Genomic DNA, 18,750 nt, shown 5'->3' on the forward strand with positions numbered 1-18,750 from the left:
AGAGGGAGATACTGCTAATCACTAATTCCAATAGGGAATAATAAGTCAAGCACAACTTAAACAATAGTAATAGTGAATCTGCCAATCATAAAAATGCTCAAAAAGTTCTTGAAGGTTAAGCAACCCACCACTCCAAAGTAAAAAACAGACTTGGTTATAAATAATAACCATTACAAATGATGATTTTTGTAGGCAGTATACAGATCTAACCATGAGAAAATTCTGTAAATTTAATTTTTAATTGTTTTTAAGTAGGCTCCACACCCAACATGGGGCTTGAACTCACAACCCTGAGATTCAGTCACACCCTCTACCAACTGAGCCAGCCAGGAACCCCCAAAATTCTATAACTTTTTTTTTTTTTTAAAGATTTTATTTATTTATTCGACAGAGATAGAGACAGCCAGAGAGAGAGGGAACACAGTCAGGGGGAGTGGGAGAGGAAGAAGCAGGCTCATAGCGGAGGAGCCTGATGTGGGGCTCGATCCCACAACGCCGGGATCACGCCCTGAGCCGAAGGCAGACGCTTAACCGCTGTGCCACCCAGGCGCCCCCAAAATTCTATAACTTTAAATATTAAACTAGAAGAATTCAGATTTAAGAGACAAGAGTAGAGGGATGCCTGGGTGGCTCAGTTAAGCATCTGCCTTCAGCTCGGGTCATGATCCTGGAGTCCTGGGATCGAGCTCCCTGCTCAGAGGGGAGCCTACTTCTCCCTCTGCCTGCCTCTCCCCACTTGTGCTCTCCCTCTGTAACAATAAATAAATAAAATATTTTCAAAAAGAAAAGAGAGACTAGAGTAGATATTTTCAGAAAACACATTTCATGTTTATCCTCCAGGCCCAAAGCAGAAAGATGAAAACCAACTAAAGCCTAATTAACAATATCAAGAGAGCTAAGGAAAAATCTATCATACATACGTACCAAAAAAAAAAAAAGAGAGGGGCACCTAGCTGGCTCAGTCAGTAGAACATACTCTTGATCTCAGGGCCGTGAGTTCGAGCCCCACATTGGGGGTAGAGTTTACTTCATTAAAGCAAACAAACAAAAAACCATACAGACACACACACACACACACACACACAAAACCCAGAGGAAAAAAATAGTCCTAGATAATTATATCCAATCTCATCATGAATATAAATGGAAAAATCCTAAATAGATTACTAAGCCAAATCCATCACATATTATTTATCTGTGATATATAAGTGTTGTAATGTTAATATGTAAAAAGATATGTATATGCATGCATATACATGTATATTGGTATATAAACAGCCATATAACATGACCAGTTGGTCTTTAAATGCAAGGATAGTTCAATATCAGAAAATCTGTTAATGTAATTCACCACAATACACAGATTAAAGAAAAACTTTGTGGTCTAATGGACACAGAAAGCCTTGATAAAATTCCTTTTTTCATGACAAAAATTCTTAGACAAGAAAATAGAATTTCGTTAATCTGATAAAGTACCTATCAAAATCTATAGCAAACATCATACTTTAGGACTTAAGAAGTATTCCCCTTATGGGCAGGAAAAAAAAAAAAAGGTTCCCACTTTCACTCCAAGTATTAAAAATTACACTGAATGTTTTATGCAATTAATTATTTAAAATAAGGAAGCATCAAAAACAAGCAAAAAAAGTGAAAGTGACCCGCCAAGAGATGACAATTGAATGTAACACAATGTCCTGGATGAGATCCTGAGACAGAAAAAAGGCATGAAGTAAAAACTAAGGAAACTTGAAAAAACCATGACTTTTTCATTTTATTTGTAGTTGTAGTTTTCATTTTATTTGTAGTTAATAAAATAAATATAATAAAACATTAACTTTTAAATTCATAATAACATATCAATATTTCCTCATTAATTGTAACAAATGTATCATACTAATGTATGATGTTAATAAGAGGGACAACTATAGGGAGGGGGTAAGGAAGAGGTAATAAGGAAACCCTGTAACATCTGTTCAGTATTTTTTTCTCTCTCTTTTTTTTTTAAGATTTTGTTTATTCATTTGACAGAGAGAGAGCACAAGCAGGGGGAGTGGGAGAAAGAGAAGCAGGCTCCCCGCCGAGCAGGGAGCCTAATGGGTGCTCGATCCCAGGACCCTGAGATCACAACTTGAGCCGAAGGCAGATGCTTAACCAACTGAGCCACCCAGGTGCCCCTGTTCGGTATTTCTATAAATCCACAATTGCTGTAAAAAATGAAGTCTGTCACTAAAAATATATGTATAAAAATTCAAATGCTTAAAAAAAATAAAGCATAAGGATTGAAAAGAGACTAAAAACTGTTATTATTCAAATATGCAGAAACTAGTTACATTAAAAAATCTAAGAGAATCTCTAAACTAGTAAAACTATTAAGAATTCCAGAAAAAATAAACTACTGGGACTACATCAAAATAAAAAGCTTCTGGGGCACCTGGCTGGCTCAGTTGGTAGAGCATGTGGCTCTTGATCTCAGGGTCATGAGTTCAAAGAACTTACCTTAAAAAATTAAATATTTTTTAAAAATAAAAAGCTTCAGGATGCCTGGGTGGCTCAGTCGGTTAAGCACCTGCCTTCAGCTCAGATCATGATCCCAGGGTCCTGGGATCGAGTCCCACATCAGGCCCTTGCTCAGCAGGGAGCCTGCTTCCCCCTCTGCCTACCATTCCCCCTGTTTGTGTTGGCGCACACTCTCTCTCTCTGACAAAAAAATAAAATCTTTAAAAAAAAATTAAAAATAAAGCGCTTCTGCACAGCAAAGGAAAGAATCAACAAAAAGAAAACCTACTGAATAGAAGATATTTGCAAATGACATATCCAATAAGAGGTTAGTATGCAAAACATATAAAGAACCTCTACAACTCAACACCAAAAAAATAACCCAATTAAAAAACAGGGAGAAGACATGAACAGACATTTCTTCAAAGAAGATATTCAGATGGTCAACAGACACATGAAAAGATGCTCAACATCACTTATCATCAGGGAAATGCAAATCAAAACCACAATGAGATGTCACTTCACACCTATCAGAATGGCTAAAATCGAAAACACAAGAAACAAGTGTTGGCAAGGATGTGGAGAAAAAGAAACCCTCGGGCACTGTTGGTGGAATGCAAACTGTGTAGCCACTCTGGAAAAGAGTACAGAGGTTCCCCAAAAAGTTAAAAATAGAACTACCATATGATCCAGTAATTCCGCTATTGGGTATTTACCCAAAAAGTGTGAAAACACTAATTCAAAAGGATATATGAACCCTTATGTTTATAGCAGCATTATTTACAATAGCCAAATTATGGAAGTAACCCAAGTGTCCACTGACAGATGAACGGAGAAAGAAGATGTGGTGTATATATACACAACAGAATATTAATCAGCCACAAAAAAGAACGAAATCTTGCCATTTGCAACTACATGGATGGATCTAGAGAGTATAATGCTAAGTATAATGATAAGTCAAAAAAAGACATATACCATATGATTTCACTCAAATGTGGAATTTAAGAAACATATGAACAACAACAAAAAAAGAGAGAAACAAAAAAAGCAGACTCTTAAATACAGAGAACAAACTGATGGTTACCAGAGGACAGGTGGAGGGGGAGGGATAAACTAAGTGAAGGGGATTAAGAGTACACGTATCCTGATGAGCACAGAGTCATACACAGAATTGTTCAAGCACTATATTGTACACCTGAAACTAATATAATGTTGTGTTAATTAACCTGGAATTAAAATAAAATTTTAAAAGTTGCTGAATAAGATCAATAATAAAAATGAGGGGCGCCTGGGTGGCGCAGTCGTTAAAGAGTCTGCCTTCGGCCCAGGGCGTGATCCCGGCATACCTGGATCGAGTCCCACATCGGGCTCCTCCGCTATGAGCCTGCTTCTTCCTCTCCCACTCCCCCTGCTGTGTTTCCTCTCTCACTGGCTGTCTCTCTGTCACATAAATAAATAAAATCTTTAAAAATAATAATACTAATAATACTAATAATAAAAATGAGCACCAAAGCATTGCCTTATAACAGCAATGAACTATTAGAAAATGTAATTTTTTTTTAAGATTCTATTTACTTATTTGACAGAGATAGAGAAAGCCAGTGAGAGAGGGAACACAAGCAGGAGGAGTGGGAGAGGAAGAAGCAGGCTCATAGCGGAGGAGCCTGATGTGGGGCTTGATCCCGTAACGCCAGGATCACGCTCTGAGCTGAAGGCAGATGCTTAACGACTGCGCCACCCAGGCACCCCAGAAAATGTAATTTTTTAAAAAACCATGATTAGAAATAAATATCTAACAAAAGAAATGCAAAACCTACATGGAGAAAACAGGTTTCCCCCCTATAGCCCTTCTCATACTTGAACACTTATATTTATTTCATTTCCTGCTTATTGTCTCTATCCTCCTATTTGTTGTATGAGAACAGGGATCTTTGTTTAACCTCTGATGTTTACCAAGCATCTAAAACAATGCCTAGTGTTTAGTGTTTGGTAAGTTATTTGTGAATGAATGGATGTCACCAAAAACAGAGAAATACAAATTTAAAAAACAATGGTCTAAACCCATTAATTAGGGGCGCCTGGGTGGCTCAGTCGTTAGGCGTCTGCCTTTGGCTCAGGGCGTGATCCCGGAGTCCTGGGATCAAGCCCCACATCAGGTTCCTCCGCTGGAAGCCTGCTTCTTCCTCTCCCACTCCCCCTGCCTGTGTTCCCTCTCTCACTGGCTGTCTCTCTGTCAAATAAATAAATAAAATCTTTAAAAAAAATAAAAAATAAACCCATTACTTAGCAAACATTTTTAATCTGGTAATATCAAGTATCAGCAAGTATACAGAGAAGCAGGAAAATGGAATATAAATTGATACAATTATTTTGGAGAACAATTTATCAATATCTAGTAAGACTGAACAGAATATATCCCACTACCAAGCAATTCTACTTTCTGGGTACATATCCAGAGAATCCCTCATACATAAACATAGAGAAATAGACTCAAAGATGTTCACTGAAGCATACATTTGTAATAGTGGAAACCTAATTGCCCATGAGTTAGGAAAAATAAATGGGGGTACAATCCAACTCTATCAAATGGTAGATCCCTAACCCAATCCTGACTCAGTGCTTCTGACCCAAGGGGTTCCTGTGTATGGGAACTGTTACAAACATACCAGATAATAAAAAGATAAGACTCTACATTGTGTTCTTTAAATGATTTTGCAGCCAAATAAGACAAGATCTTGATAATTACTGAATCACTTGGGAATAAGTGCATAGGTTTCATTTTATTATTCCCTCTACTTTTATGTCTCCTTAAAATTTTTACATGATAAAAACAAGAAAAAAGAAAAAGCATACACAATCCAGCTTGAAGAAGATCCCACTAACCAAGATGAGATGATTTTAGTATCAAAAAGAATAATGACTGCAATGGATTGAAACAAATCAGTATCAAAATCCATAAATTCAGGGGCGCCTGGGTGGCACAGCGGTTAAGCGTCTGCCTTCAGCTCAGGGCGTGATCCCAGTGTTATGGGATCGAGCCCCACATCAGGCTCCTCTGCTATGAGCCTGCTTCTTCCTCTCCCACTCCCCTGCTTGTGTTCCCTCTCTCGCTGGCTGTCTCTATCTCTGTCAAATAAATAATAAAATAAAATCTTTAAAAAAAAAATCCATAAATTCATAGTGATACACCACTAAAAAAAGGAAAATGCATTTGTTGCCTTGAGAAGTTGCCTATTACTTTGAAAATTGACAAAAAAACTATTTTTCTTGAACAGACTATTACAAGTGAATCAAAGAGTTTGTAAAAGAGAAAGTTCTTCTTCATAGACAAATCATAGTAAACAAAGGTTGGAGGAGTAATATAATTAGAAAATCAACATTTTGCAAGCCCTACGAAATAACAATTATTGCTACTAAAACCAGGTGGGAAAGTCTGGTGGGAAGGCTTTATTATGGATAAAACTGGCTGACACCAGTTGAATTCCCTGATCTACTGTTGAACTTTTTTCGCATGGATGATGTTTATTGTGAAAGTACCTGCAAGTAATACATGTATCTCCACTGTTGAATTTTTTTAATAATAATTTTTTATTATGTTATGTTAGTCACCATACAGTATATCCTTAGTTTTTGATAATGTTCCATGATTCATTATTTGCATATTAACACCCAGTGCACCATGCAATATGTGCCCTCCTTAATACCCATCACCAGCCTATCCCAATCCCCCACCCCCTCTGAAGCCCTCAGTTTGTTTCCCAGAGTCCACAGTCTCTCATGGTTCATTCCCCCTTCTGTTTACCCCCACTTCATTCCACTGTTGAATTTTAACATCACTAAAAGTGAGATAAGACACTATCTCCCTACAAAAAAAAACAAAAAACAAAACAAAACTTCAATCTAAGTCTCAGTCTAATCCTCAAACTATCAGATACAATTTTCAGTTAGTTTTTTTTTTTTAAGATTTTATTTATTTATTTGACAGAGAGAGAGCACAAGTAGGCAGAGCGGCAGGCAGAGGGAGAGGGAGAAGCAGGCTCCCAGCTGAGCGGAGAGCCCAATGTGAGGCTTGATCCCAGGACACTGGGATCATGACCTGAGCTGAAGGCAGATGCTTATCTGACTGAGTCACCCAGGTGCCCCTACAATTTTCAGTTTAAAGGAAGAAACAGAGATAGAGGAAAATGGTAAATGAAACCTTGGGGATATAATCAGCCAGATCCAGAGTATGTAGAGCTCTATAAAACAAATGGGGGAAGGGGAAACAGTTACAGAGTAAAAATGATTTAAGAGACATAATAACCAAATATGAACACGTTGTTTGGATCCTGAATTGAACAAATCAACTGTGAAAATACATCTTTGAGACAATAAAGGAAATCTGAAGTAAGTATTAAATGACATTAAGAAATTATTGTTGGGGCACGTGTGGCTCAGTCGGTTAAGCATCTGACTCTTGATTTTGGCCCAGGTCATGATCTCAGAGTCCTGGGATGGAGCCCCACGTTGGGCTCTGGACTGGGCGTGGAGTCTGCTGGAGATTCTCTCTCTCCCTCTGCCCTTCCCCCTCCTCCACTTCATGTTCTCTCTCAAAAAAAAAAGAAAAGAAAAGGAAAAAGGTAGGAAGGAAGGAAGGAAGGAAGGAAGGAAGGAAGGAAGGAAGGAATTGTTAAATGTGATGTGTTAAAGGCATGTGGGATTTTTTTTTAAGGCATTATCTAATAAAGATGTATACTAATGTATTTACATATTTATGGGTGGGACATGATGATGTCTGGGATTGGTCTTAAAATACTCCAGTAGAAAAGAAGGAAGAGTAATTCTATATATTTTTCATGGTAGAAAATTTCAATAATAAAATTTTCAAATAAAGTGATAATCACAATGAGTTATCACTTCACACTCAATAGGATGGCTATATTCAACAAGTGTTAGGAAGGATGTGGAGAAAATAGAACCCTTATACACTGCCGGTGGGTATGTAAAATGGTACAGCCACTATGGAAAAAAAGTCTAGCATTTCTAAAACAGTTAAACATAGTTACCATCTGATCCAACAATTCCATTTCTGGGTGTATACCCAAGAGAAAACTTATGTCCACACAAAAAATTTGTACATCAATGTTAATAGCAACATTATCTGTAACAGCCAGAAAGTGGGAACAACTGGATTATGCACCAACTGATAAATGGATGAAATGCAGTGTAACCATACAATGGAATATTATTTGGCAATGAAAAAGAATGAAGTAGTCATGCATGCCACAACAAAGAAGAAACTTTGAAAATATTATGGTAAGTGAAAGAAGACAATCATAAGAACCACATAGTGTATAATTCCATTATACGAAATGTCCGAAATAAGCCAATGTATAGAGACAGAAGGTAGATCAGTGTTTGCCTAGGACTTGGAAGGTGAGGGAATTAAGCATATGATGGCTATGGGCACAGGATTTCTTTATGGGATAATGAAAATGTTCTAAGGATGTACAACTCTAAATATACTAGATTGTACACTTTAAGTGTGTGAACTATATGGTATGTGAACTCTATTTCAATAAAGCTATTAAAAACAACAAGAGGGTGGGGCGCCTGGGCGGCTCAGTCAGTTAAGTGGCTGACTCTTGATTTTGGCTCAGGTCATGATCTCAGGGTCCTGGGATCGAGTCCCACGTTGGACTCCTTGCTCAGCAGGGAGCCTGCTACTCCCTCTGCCGGCTGCTCCCCATGCTTGTGCTCCTCTCTCTTTCCCTCTCTTTCTCTCTGACAAATAAATAAATAAAAATCTTAAAAAAAAATCTGCATACAAGTAGACCCACACAGTTCAAATTCCTGCTGTTCAAGGGTCAATTGTATATCCAAAAATCTGGGAATTAGCAGAAGAAATGCCTTCTGCTCATCTGTGTAACAAGAGGACAGTTTCCCTAGTATAAGCTCTCACTCAAGAGTCTAGAGCCAGATTAAATACCAACTCAGCCATTTATGGGGTACAATGAGAAAAATAGAAAAAGTAGCAAACTATAGTGTCCTAGAAAGAAATTTTCCCTATCTTTCTGTATTGGAAATAAGGCAGTTCCTACCTCACTGTCAGCTCCCAAGACATTGACTTGTTCCAGTTTGTAGGTCCAATATCTGGCTTCCTCCTCTGGGATATCTACCATGAGAAAGAAGAAACTACATTACTAGGTTATTATTTTAATCACAGGCCAGTAATCCTTTATTCCATCCAATAATCAAAGTTAGAAAGTGATGGACTAATTTTACTGGTGGGCTTGGATCTTGCCATGAACTTGATCTTCAATCTTCACAAGAAACAAAATAATATACTATTATTCCCATTGGATCAGAAGACTTAATATTGTTAAAATGTCAACACTACCCAGTGTGATCTATATATTGAATGCAATTGCTATCAAAATTTCAACGTTTCTTTGCAGAAACAGAAAACTTCATTGTATGGATAAATAAGATGTGGTATATATATACAATATATATATACAATGGAATATTACTCAGCCATCAAAGGAATGAAATCTTGGGGCACCTGGGTAGCTCAGTCGGTTAAGCATCCAACTCTTGGTTTCGGCTCAGGTCATGATCTCAGGGTCACGAGATCGAGCCCCTTGTTGTGCTCCACACTCAGCACCGAGTCTGCTTGACATTCTCCCTCTCCCTCTCCCTCTCCCTCTGCCCCTCTTCCCACACTCTCTCTTTCAAATAAATAAATAAATAAACAAACAAATAAGTAAATAAATATTTTTAAAAAATTTTTTGAAAATAAAAGAAACATCGACATGCAAAAAACATCCCTAGTTGATGAGATCATAAGAAATTTTAATGTTCTTTTTGCATACCTATATTTTCTGAACTTTCAACATAATAAAAAAAGTTACTATTTTTTAAAGATAATGGTATATAACTGAATAGAATATTTCACAGGTTTCTGAATTATCCAAAAGAAAATTCCATTGCCAAAATATGGCACACTGTAAGCTGAAATTCTTCCCTCAGAAGGACCCTTTATTAAGCCTTTTATTTTTAGTTTTTTTAAAATATTTATTTATTTGAGAGAGAGAGAACACGCATGCATGTGAGCGGGAGGAGGGGCAGAGGGACAGAGAGAGAAGTAGACTCCCCACTGAGCAGGGAGCCCCACTTGGGGCTCAATATCATGACCCTGAGATCATGACCTGAGCTGAAATCAAGAGTCAAAGGCTTAACTGACCGAGCCACCCAGGCGCCTCCCTTTAGTAAGCCTTTTAAAACTGTACCCCAAATTTGGTTATCACAGAGGCACAAGCTTAGCACACTCACGTTAACTCATATCAAAAACAGACTTCACTTATCTGAGGTTTTACCTTAACATTTATTCAAAAAATCATTTATCAGACACCTATTATGTGCCAAGCAAACTCTAAAGATACCAAAATGAAGTACACAGGAGCCCTCATGAAACTCAAAATCTAGATAGAAATGTATACTGCCACCAATGACATGATATAAGTGATGCAGTGTTGAAAGAGAGGAATGTCTTTTTAAAATGCCTTTGCGGGGGGCTAGCTAGCTCAGTTGGTGGAGCATTCGACTCTTGATCTCAGAGTCGTGAATTCAAGCCCCATGTTGGGCATGAAGCCTACTTAAAAATAAAAATAAATAAGTAAAATAAAATGCAATGAGGGATGGACTGACAGTGTGAGGAGCTCCACAGATCCACTCTTTAGCAAAACTATATATATACAAAAAACCTATTTTTGCCATGAACATGTATTTTTTGTTTTTAAAATTATTTTTTAAAAGTTTTTTAATTTAAATTCAATTTAGTTAACATATAGTGTATTATTAGTTTCAGGGATAGAATTTAGTGATTCATCAGTTGCATATAACACCCAGTGCTCATTGTATCGAGTGCCCTCCTTAACACCCATCACCCAATTACCCCATCTCCCCACCCACCATCCTTCCAGCAATCCTCAGTTTGTTTTCTAGAGTTAAGAGTCTCTTACAGGAAAGAAAAAAAAAAGAAGGAAAAAAAAAAAAAAGAGAGTCTCTTACAGTTTGCCTCCCTCTCTGCTTTTATCTTATTTTTCCTTCCCTTCCCCTATGTTCATCTACTTTGTTTCTGAAATTCCACATTAGTGAAATCATATGGTGTTTGTCTTTCTCTGAATTAAAAAGTATTTTTTAAATACTTTTCTATTTATTAATGCTACGACAATGTTTAAATTGACAAATCACAGGTATACATTCACTTCAAGACAATGAATGTTAAATTATCAAAAGAATAAATCACAGTTTTCTAACAAGCATTTCCTAAGTCACTGAAGCAGTCAGAGAAACCTATTGACTTGAAGAGAATGCACTTAAGTGTGGATTCTTTAATGAGTACCATTCTACAGTCTGCACCATTCCTGGGCTAGGTGTTATAGGGACTAGGGTAGAAGACAGAATGCCCTCAAAGCAGATAGCTGACAAGACAAAAAAAAAAAAAAAAAAGTGATGAGACTAGCAAACAGTTATTAACAATATGGTAAAAAGTGTTAAAAGGTCTTTAAAGTCTAATTCAATAGACTCACCAAAAGGCAACTCAAATCTTGTATCAAGCAAAATCTTATGAGGAGTTGGGTTTTTAGTTCCACAGATCTCATCATCTTTCATCAATGTCTCTGCCTCCAACGTGGACCACTCCCCGGGCCCTTCCTAGAAAACAGAGATCTAAGATTAAACTTTATTTCTTCATGACTCCCCTCCCCCTATCTTAAGAGCTGGTGTTTTATTCTGAATGTCATTGTTGGAGAGCTCCTGGGGACCACTCATAACCTGATGAGGCAAATACACCATTGTCACCACCTGCCTCTGCTATGTGGCTTCTGTTCTCCCTCTCTGGTGGAAGAGCAGCTTTCACCGTGCTCAGCAATCTGCAAGCCCACTGAACATAGAATTCTGTAGTACCAAACTCAAAAACCAAACATCTCTATAGATCAATATTTAATCTGCTCATTTTTTAATGACTGTGTCACTTAATATGCGTTACTACTTCTAATCAGTAAAGAGCTGCTAACATTGCTACTTAAAGTAGACCTGAACTGGAGCCACAATAAAAATGAACTGCCCATCTGCCTGGGAAAGTAGAGGCAGCCAGAACTAAAAGAACTTAGGAAGAGAGGCACACCTGCACTATCCCTACTCCCAGAGAAAACACAGTCAATGTTAAAGCCAAACAGGAATATAATACATTTTTTCCAAGTTCAAAGTGAGTGTCTATGAGGAAATGATGCTGAGTTATGTTTTAATCTAGGAAAATGTAGTAGAAAACCACTATTGGAAATAATGTATAGAGACAGGGTGAATAACACTGCCACCCATGGTAATTCCTTAAATTCTGTTAGGATTATATGTGGAAGATGGAAGACTGAAACCAGTTCCTTGGGAATTGGTGACAAAGAAATAAACCGGAGACGGGATCTAGGCTGAGGAAGTTTAATGGGACCTCTCCCAGATAGCATCTTAGAGGGGAATGCAGAAACCACAGGTATCCTAGATCACATACACACACCTACTCCCCCTCTTCTCTCCTTCTCCCTCTGATCCCTCTCTCCCTCTCCCACACACACAGTACTCAGAGGGGCTATCTACCTGATATGGCTAAAGAGATGTTCTGGCACCTCTGAGTTCAGTCCTAATGCAGAGAGAAGACAAGACTCAAAATCCATTGAACCTCTGTGTGAGGTTAGGAATAGGCTGGTTGCATGCTCACTAATTAGAAAGGGGGACAGAGCAATCTGAGATGCATGGTGAATATTAGCTGAAAGGAGCTAGGATGGGGACAAGCACAGGCTAGAACTGTACCTCCAAATGGGCAATGCATTGACTGACCTCATCCGACTGACGAACAGTCTTCAGTGCAATCCACACGGTCCCCACCATGGTGTCCCAGATCAGTCCTTTGTTCCATACCTCCACACTTAGACCCAGGTCCAGGCGACTAATCTCACTGAAGGAAAGAAGAAAACCCTTTAAAGAAAGCCAGAAAGGGGTGCCAGGCGGGCTCAGTAGGAAGAACATGTGACTCTTGATATCAGGGTTTTGAGTTTGAGCCCCATGCTGGGTGTAGACATTACTAAAAAAATAAATTAAAAAAAAAAAAGAAAGCCAAATAATATGATATATACATCTCTTACATCTGCATCTCCTGTTTGGCTAAACCTTGAATATTTTCTCACCAGGATCCTATTGTCAGGGAAAATCAAAATGTCCCAGAATGCTACAACCATTCTTTAGGTTCCTAGAAAATGATGTAAGTATCCATATAAAAATGCCTTTGTCCATCCATCCCCTCTCCTCTGGAACTAAAAACATGGTTAGATTAATGCATTTTCACAAAAAAATGGGGGTAAGTAATGAGGGCATTACTTCCAGGCTTGCAAGTCTACAATCTCTACCCTTACTAAACAGTTTTATATGTTTTATTATTAATAGTAACACTGTCCTCAACTTAGAATTATAAACTATATATAGGAAACTTAGAAAAAGGCAAGGCTTCTTTACAAGATTTATCAAAGGGAGTCCAAGCAGAAGTAAAAGGGCCCCTGAGAAGATCTAAGTCTGATAGGAACTTGTGGTCAGAGGCAGGAAAGGGACACTAGAGTATGCCAGTTCACTCTACTCAGCCCCTGGAGAACCCAGTTAAAATAGACACTGTCACTTAGAAACACAAGTTTGTCAGAGGATAGTGATGAACACAATGATTTTCCTGTAGTAACAATTAGGAAAAATATTTTTGAAAAGAAATCACTCCAGAAAGAGCCACATAACCACTAAGCAAAAACAGCATCACACATGGTAGACTATCAGCTTGGAAGGGCCAACTCAAATGTAATTATAGTCTTAAAGTGGAACAAGCAAACACTTATATTATGCTAAAAACATCCTCTAGAAAGCATTTATTGAAATACAGAGTTATTTGAAAGGAAATGAAAGAAAGATGGAAAAAAGGCCAGTTCTAGCAGAAAAAGCAGAAAGGTATTCTCAGGGAGACAACAACTATTCATCACATGAAGTTTCAAGTTCACACTTTAGAGAAAGCTTGGCTTCTCTGTTCTATTAAGATACATGTTCTCAGGCACCTGGGTGGCTCAGTCAATTGAGTGTCTACCTTCGGCCCAGGTCATGATCCCAGGGTCCTGGGATCAAGCCCTGCATCGGGCTCCTTGCTCAGTGGGGAGTGCCTCTCCCTCTCTCTCTGTCCCTCTGCCTGCTTATGCTCTCTCTCAAATAAATAAATAATCTTTAAAAAAAAAATACATGTTCTCAGATTCACAGTTTAGGATGTGGTATTACAGCCATAGACTTCTCATCAAGTGTGCTGAAAACAAGTGAAGCAAAGAAAATTCACCCCTTTTATATAAATACACTAGAACAGAGAATGTACTGAGTTCATTTGTTCATTTAATGTTTCCTCAGCACATATAATATGTACGGTTTGGTACTTTGAGCAAGACACACAATATAGGACCTAATTCCTATCTCTAAAACTTTCTAGGCTATATTGAGAGCTGTTCAAAGCCACAAAATAGGTAACTAAACCCAGCCAGTAAGTTAAGGTGTTCACAGTGTGGGGAAACTAAGCTTTTGTCACACAGTGTCTTTTAGCCTAATTAATCAATTAGGCTTGGAAAAGACATCTGACAACCCCAAATCTTTTGAATCTGGAAAAGAAAAATTGCTTGGGGATACATACATAATGTTCCTAAAGCAAGTCCTAAGCAATATCTCAAGCCAATAGATGAAAGAAATAGCCAGAGGTCTTTACAGCCTGACTTGGATAGAAAAGGGGAATAAAACTCAATGAGGATATCTCCTACAAGAAGCTTCTTATCTCATCTGTGTTCAGCAGACCCAACTTAATAGAAGTCTGAGAGCTCTGGTTAGGCCTCATCCCCAAAGCTCTGGGGAGACTTTTTTTTTCTCTATTAATTAATCAATAGTATATGTGCATATACATATACAAGATTGGGGCTAGGCAAATTCACAGTAACTAAAGATGCTCTGCTTACCCTTAAATGAATAATCAAGTCCTGGAAATAAGATACAGAAATACTAAAGATAAATAATGAAAAATACAAAAATGAGTATTAGATATCACCACATAATACATTAGGAAGAAGGAAAAAGAAGAAAGGGAGACAAGAGACCAGCAATGGAGCTGCCAGTAACAAAAGAACAGGGTAGGAGGAATAAGGAGTAAGAGCAGAAAAGAGGAAAATGTAGCTAATAAAATCCATGTATAACAGAGGAGAGAGCAAAATTCACACAGCATCTCAAGGTGGGAGATGAAAATAAATTCACACCTATCACAGAAGGGTTTAAAGAGGAAGTGCTATGGGAAATTGGAAAATAAACACATAAGAATAAAGCTAATTATGCTGATAAGAGGCTACAGAAGATCGCTAGGTTTCACACAACGGGAACAGTTATAACAGTAAGTGATTATTACTGCCAATTGGAAGTCAGAGGAAGTAGGATTGCTGGATTTTATATGCCAAATAACCATGGGAAGAGACCTGAATAAACTACTCATAGCCAACTATGCCCAGTACAGGTATAGAGAAAGAAACACATAGTTTCACTCTCATGTCACTGTAACTGAGAAAGGGAATGAATGAGGTTTACAATCTTGAGAGAGAGGCAACCAGTGAGAAACGTGACAACAATGGCCCTCTTTCTCCCTGAAGCCCCAGTTTTCTCTCAGCTTCCTGCTTTTCCTTCTGTTTGTTCATTCCTTTTTAGCCCACTCTGTCCCACTTTAAATGCTGGTGCCCTTCCAGGCTTTACCCCAGGCCCTGTTCTCAATTTACTCACCATCTCCCTAAGCCTCCTCATCTACGCCTACAGCTCCAACTGACCAAAATAGTTCTCTAACCCTGACTTCTTTCCCGAGTGCCAGATTCAAGTTCCTAACTATCTTCTGTACCCCTCTTCCTACTAGTCCTGTAAGAACCTCAAATATAACCTTGTCCATAACTGATCTTATATTGTCCCCTATCCTAATGAGTAACATGATACCTACCCAATCATGCAAGACAAGTCTACCTCCTTAACACCTTCTTTCCATCCTTTTCTATCCCTTCTGCTACTGTCTTATTAGCCCAGCCACTCATAATCTTATCTTTAAACTATTTGTAATCTAGTTTCCTAAATGGTACTATAAGCAGCAATATATTAAAAGCCCGAAGGATTGAAATGTATCTACATGAAAATAATCATCCCTATCGCCTCTGAGATGCACTACAAAACTTGTAAAGCAATTTCACTTCCACTTCAAAACTCACAGCAATTTTAATACATTTTCTTGTTTGACCCTCCTGCCTAACTTTCCAGAAAACAAGCATAACCGTGTAAGAAAGATAGATCTTTACAGGTAAAGTAAATGACACTCAGAGAAGCTCAATGATTTGTATAGCCCTTCAAAATGACATTCTACATTTTCTCCCCTTTTCTAGAGCAGAAAAAAAAAAAGCCTGAAATTTTAGAGGAAAAAAAGAAAGTGTCAAATTTTTAAAGCCAGAGCTTACAATAATATACTACGTTTTATGTCATATGTAAGAAATTCTAATGGTTACTCATTTTTATGAATTAGAAGAAGGTAGGACATTTCACTCCATAAAGCAAAAGGATTTTAAGCACAGAAATCCTCATCTTCTATAGCAGGTAACCTGCTTATACACACACACATACACTCTCTCTCTACACACACACACACACACACACACACACACACACACACACACGAGCCCACATAACACATTCCTTCAAGGAGCCTTCTGAGAATTGAAGATTTAAATTATATTTAATATCATGCTAAATACATTGTACTATATACTAATTCTGACCACTGGGAAAATCTGACTAGGCAGTATATTTACCACGTAAATGAACTGGGAGTTTACTTGCATTCATATTTCACATAATGTAGAATCAATTACAAATCCAGGAGAGAACAAAACTGCAGATGTACTTCACCCCTCCCTACCCCTCACTTGTTTCTGTAACTCTGTAGTTTTCATAAAGAATATTGTAGGCAGCTGCTGCTGCAAAGTACTTACAACATAAAATCTTGTTCCCAAGAAGGCTGATCACCACGAACTGCTACAGTTGTGCTCTTCACATTCTGCACTTTCAGGGTCACATATGTATTAAATTTATCTTTTAAAAAAATGCAAAAAAATGCAAAATGAAGATGCAATACTTAGTACTCAGATTGTTACTCAATCTCACAAAGTCTTTTGAACTGAGAAACCCAAAGTAAAGTATCATATGTTGAAGAAAAAACAAAACTATATATTGTACTATATGGCATCATTCTACGCATACAGAGCTGTAAAAAAAAATTATAAAACACATCCTATTCTCAAAAGCATAAGCTATAATAGTTTTTCAAATTTTAGAAATACATATTTGACCCTATAGACACACATACACACAAATGAAAACAAAAGCTTCATGAAATACAGGATGTGATACATTGATATTTCCTGTTCTAATTTATTTAAACTATTAAAACATTAATCATAACCAACTGAATTGATTTTATAGCCTATCTTCACTTTGAAGAAAACAAATCTAATTGATCTAGTAGAAAAGATAAGATACATGAATTAACAAAATAAAGAAATGAGTACCATAACAGAAAGAGAAAAAATGGTAAAGGATTGCAGGAGAGGAAAGGGTTACCTCTAGCTGTTGACAGGGACAAAAATTGAGAAAAAATCCTCATAAAGGAAAGGGATTCCGAGCTTGATCTATTCAGGCTGGCCTAAACCACAACTTACATAAAAGCAATATTGGGGCACCTGGGTGGCTCAGTCTGTTGAGCATCCTACTCTTGATTTCAGCAGGTCAAATTGAGCCCCCCTCTCCACCCACAGGCTCCCCACTCAGCAGGAGTCCGCTTGGGATTCTCTCTCCCTCTCTCTCTCTGCCCCTCCCCCTCTGTGTGGTCACTCTCTCTCTCAAATCTTTTTTTTTTTAAGATTGATTGATTGATTTGAGAGAGAGAAAGAGAGCACAAGCAGGAGGGCCAGAGAGAGAGAGAGAATTTCGAACACACTCCATGCTGAGCACAGAGCCCAACACGGGGCTTGATCCCAGGACCCCAAGATCATGACCCCAGCCAAAACCAAGAGTTGGTGGCTTAACTGACTGAGCCACCCAGGCACCCCTCAAATAAATAAATCTTAAAAAAAAAAAAAAAAAGGAATATTATCACAGAGTTGGGAAAAGAAGATTCTGTAACCTGAGAATATAAATTGAGTACTACTGCTTAAACACAGCACGTTTTTCATTCCCCCTACTACATTCACATGAACCATGATTAGAAGCACTGAACTGAGAATTCACTTTTCTATGTAAGAAATTAATCTTAACATTATAAAATGAAAAAAAGACTATCGGGGCGCCTGGGTGGCACAGCGGTTAAGCGTCTGCCTTCGGCTCAGGGCGTGATCCCGGCGTTCTGGGATTGAGCCCCACATCAGGCTCCTCCACTATGAGCCTGCTTCTTCCTCTCCCACTCCCCCTGCTTGTGTTCCCTCCCTTGCTGGCTGTCTCTATCTCTGTCAAATAAATAAATAAAATCTTTAAAAAAAAAAAAAAGACTATCATTTTGATTCATCAAATAGATAAAGATTGCTTAAAATGATTACCTAATGTTAGGGGTGTGAGAAAATAGGCCCCGACATGCACCTCTAGCAGAAGGTAAATCTTCTCTTAAGCATTGTTAAAAATGATGCAGTTTTACAAAAAGCAGAATCATGCGGCACCTGGGTGGCTCAGTCAGTTAAGCATCTGCCTTCGGCTCAGGTCATGATCTCAGGGTCCTGGGATCGAGTCCTTTGTTGGGCTCCCCGCTCAGCAGGGAGTCTGCTTCTCCCTCTGCCCCTCCCCTCACTTGCTCTCTCCCTCCCCCCCCATAAATAAATAAAATCTTAAAAAAAAAAAAAAGGCAGAATCAGACCTATAAATACAGAGAACAAACTGTTGGTTGCCAGAGGGGTGGGGAAGGGTAAAATGGGGAGTGGCAGATAGAGGCTTCCAGTTATGGAATGATTAAGTCACAGGAATAAAAGGCAAAAGGAATATGGTCAATGATATTGTGATACTACTGTATGGTGAAAGATGGTAGCTACACTTGTGGTAACACAGCAAAATGTATAAACTTGTAGAATCACTATGTTGTACACCTAAAACTAGAACACT

General features: G+C 38.1%; 1 protein-coding gene across 4 annotated transcripts in view; it reads right to left on the bottom strand.

Annotated features, from left to right (window-relative positions):
* The window catches only part of UNC13B (unc-13 homolog B), a 228,085-nt gene that overhangs the window by 155,617 nt on the left and 53,718 nt on the right, over positions 1 to 18,750 (bottom strand). For all 4 annotated transcript variants that reach the window (XM_087869574.1, XM_045780792.2, XM_045780793.2 and 1 more), the window contains exons 3-6: positions 16,599 to 16,698; positions 12,370 to 12,487; positions 11,070 to 11,193; positions 8,577 to 8,650 (exon numbers count right to left, since the gene is read on the bottom strand). In XM_087869574.1, the coding sequence (XP_087725700.1) occupies positions 8,577 to 8,650; positions 11,070 to 11,193; positions 12,370 to 12,487; positions 16,599 to 16,698 (416 nt within the window). The remainder of the gene's footprint in view (positions 1 to 8,576; positions 8,651 to 11,069; positions 11,194 to 12,369; positions 12,488 to 16,598; positions 16,699 to 18,750) is intronic.

This window comes from Ursus americanus, chromosome 18 (genome assembly GCF_024610735.1).
Source record: "Ursus americanus isolate L20-20 chromosome 18, mUrsAme1.1.p, whole genome shotgun sequence".
Classification (NCBI taxonomy): Eukaryota; Metazoa; Chordata; class Mammalia; order Carnivora; family Ursidae; genus Ursus; species Ursus americanus.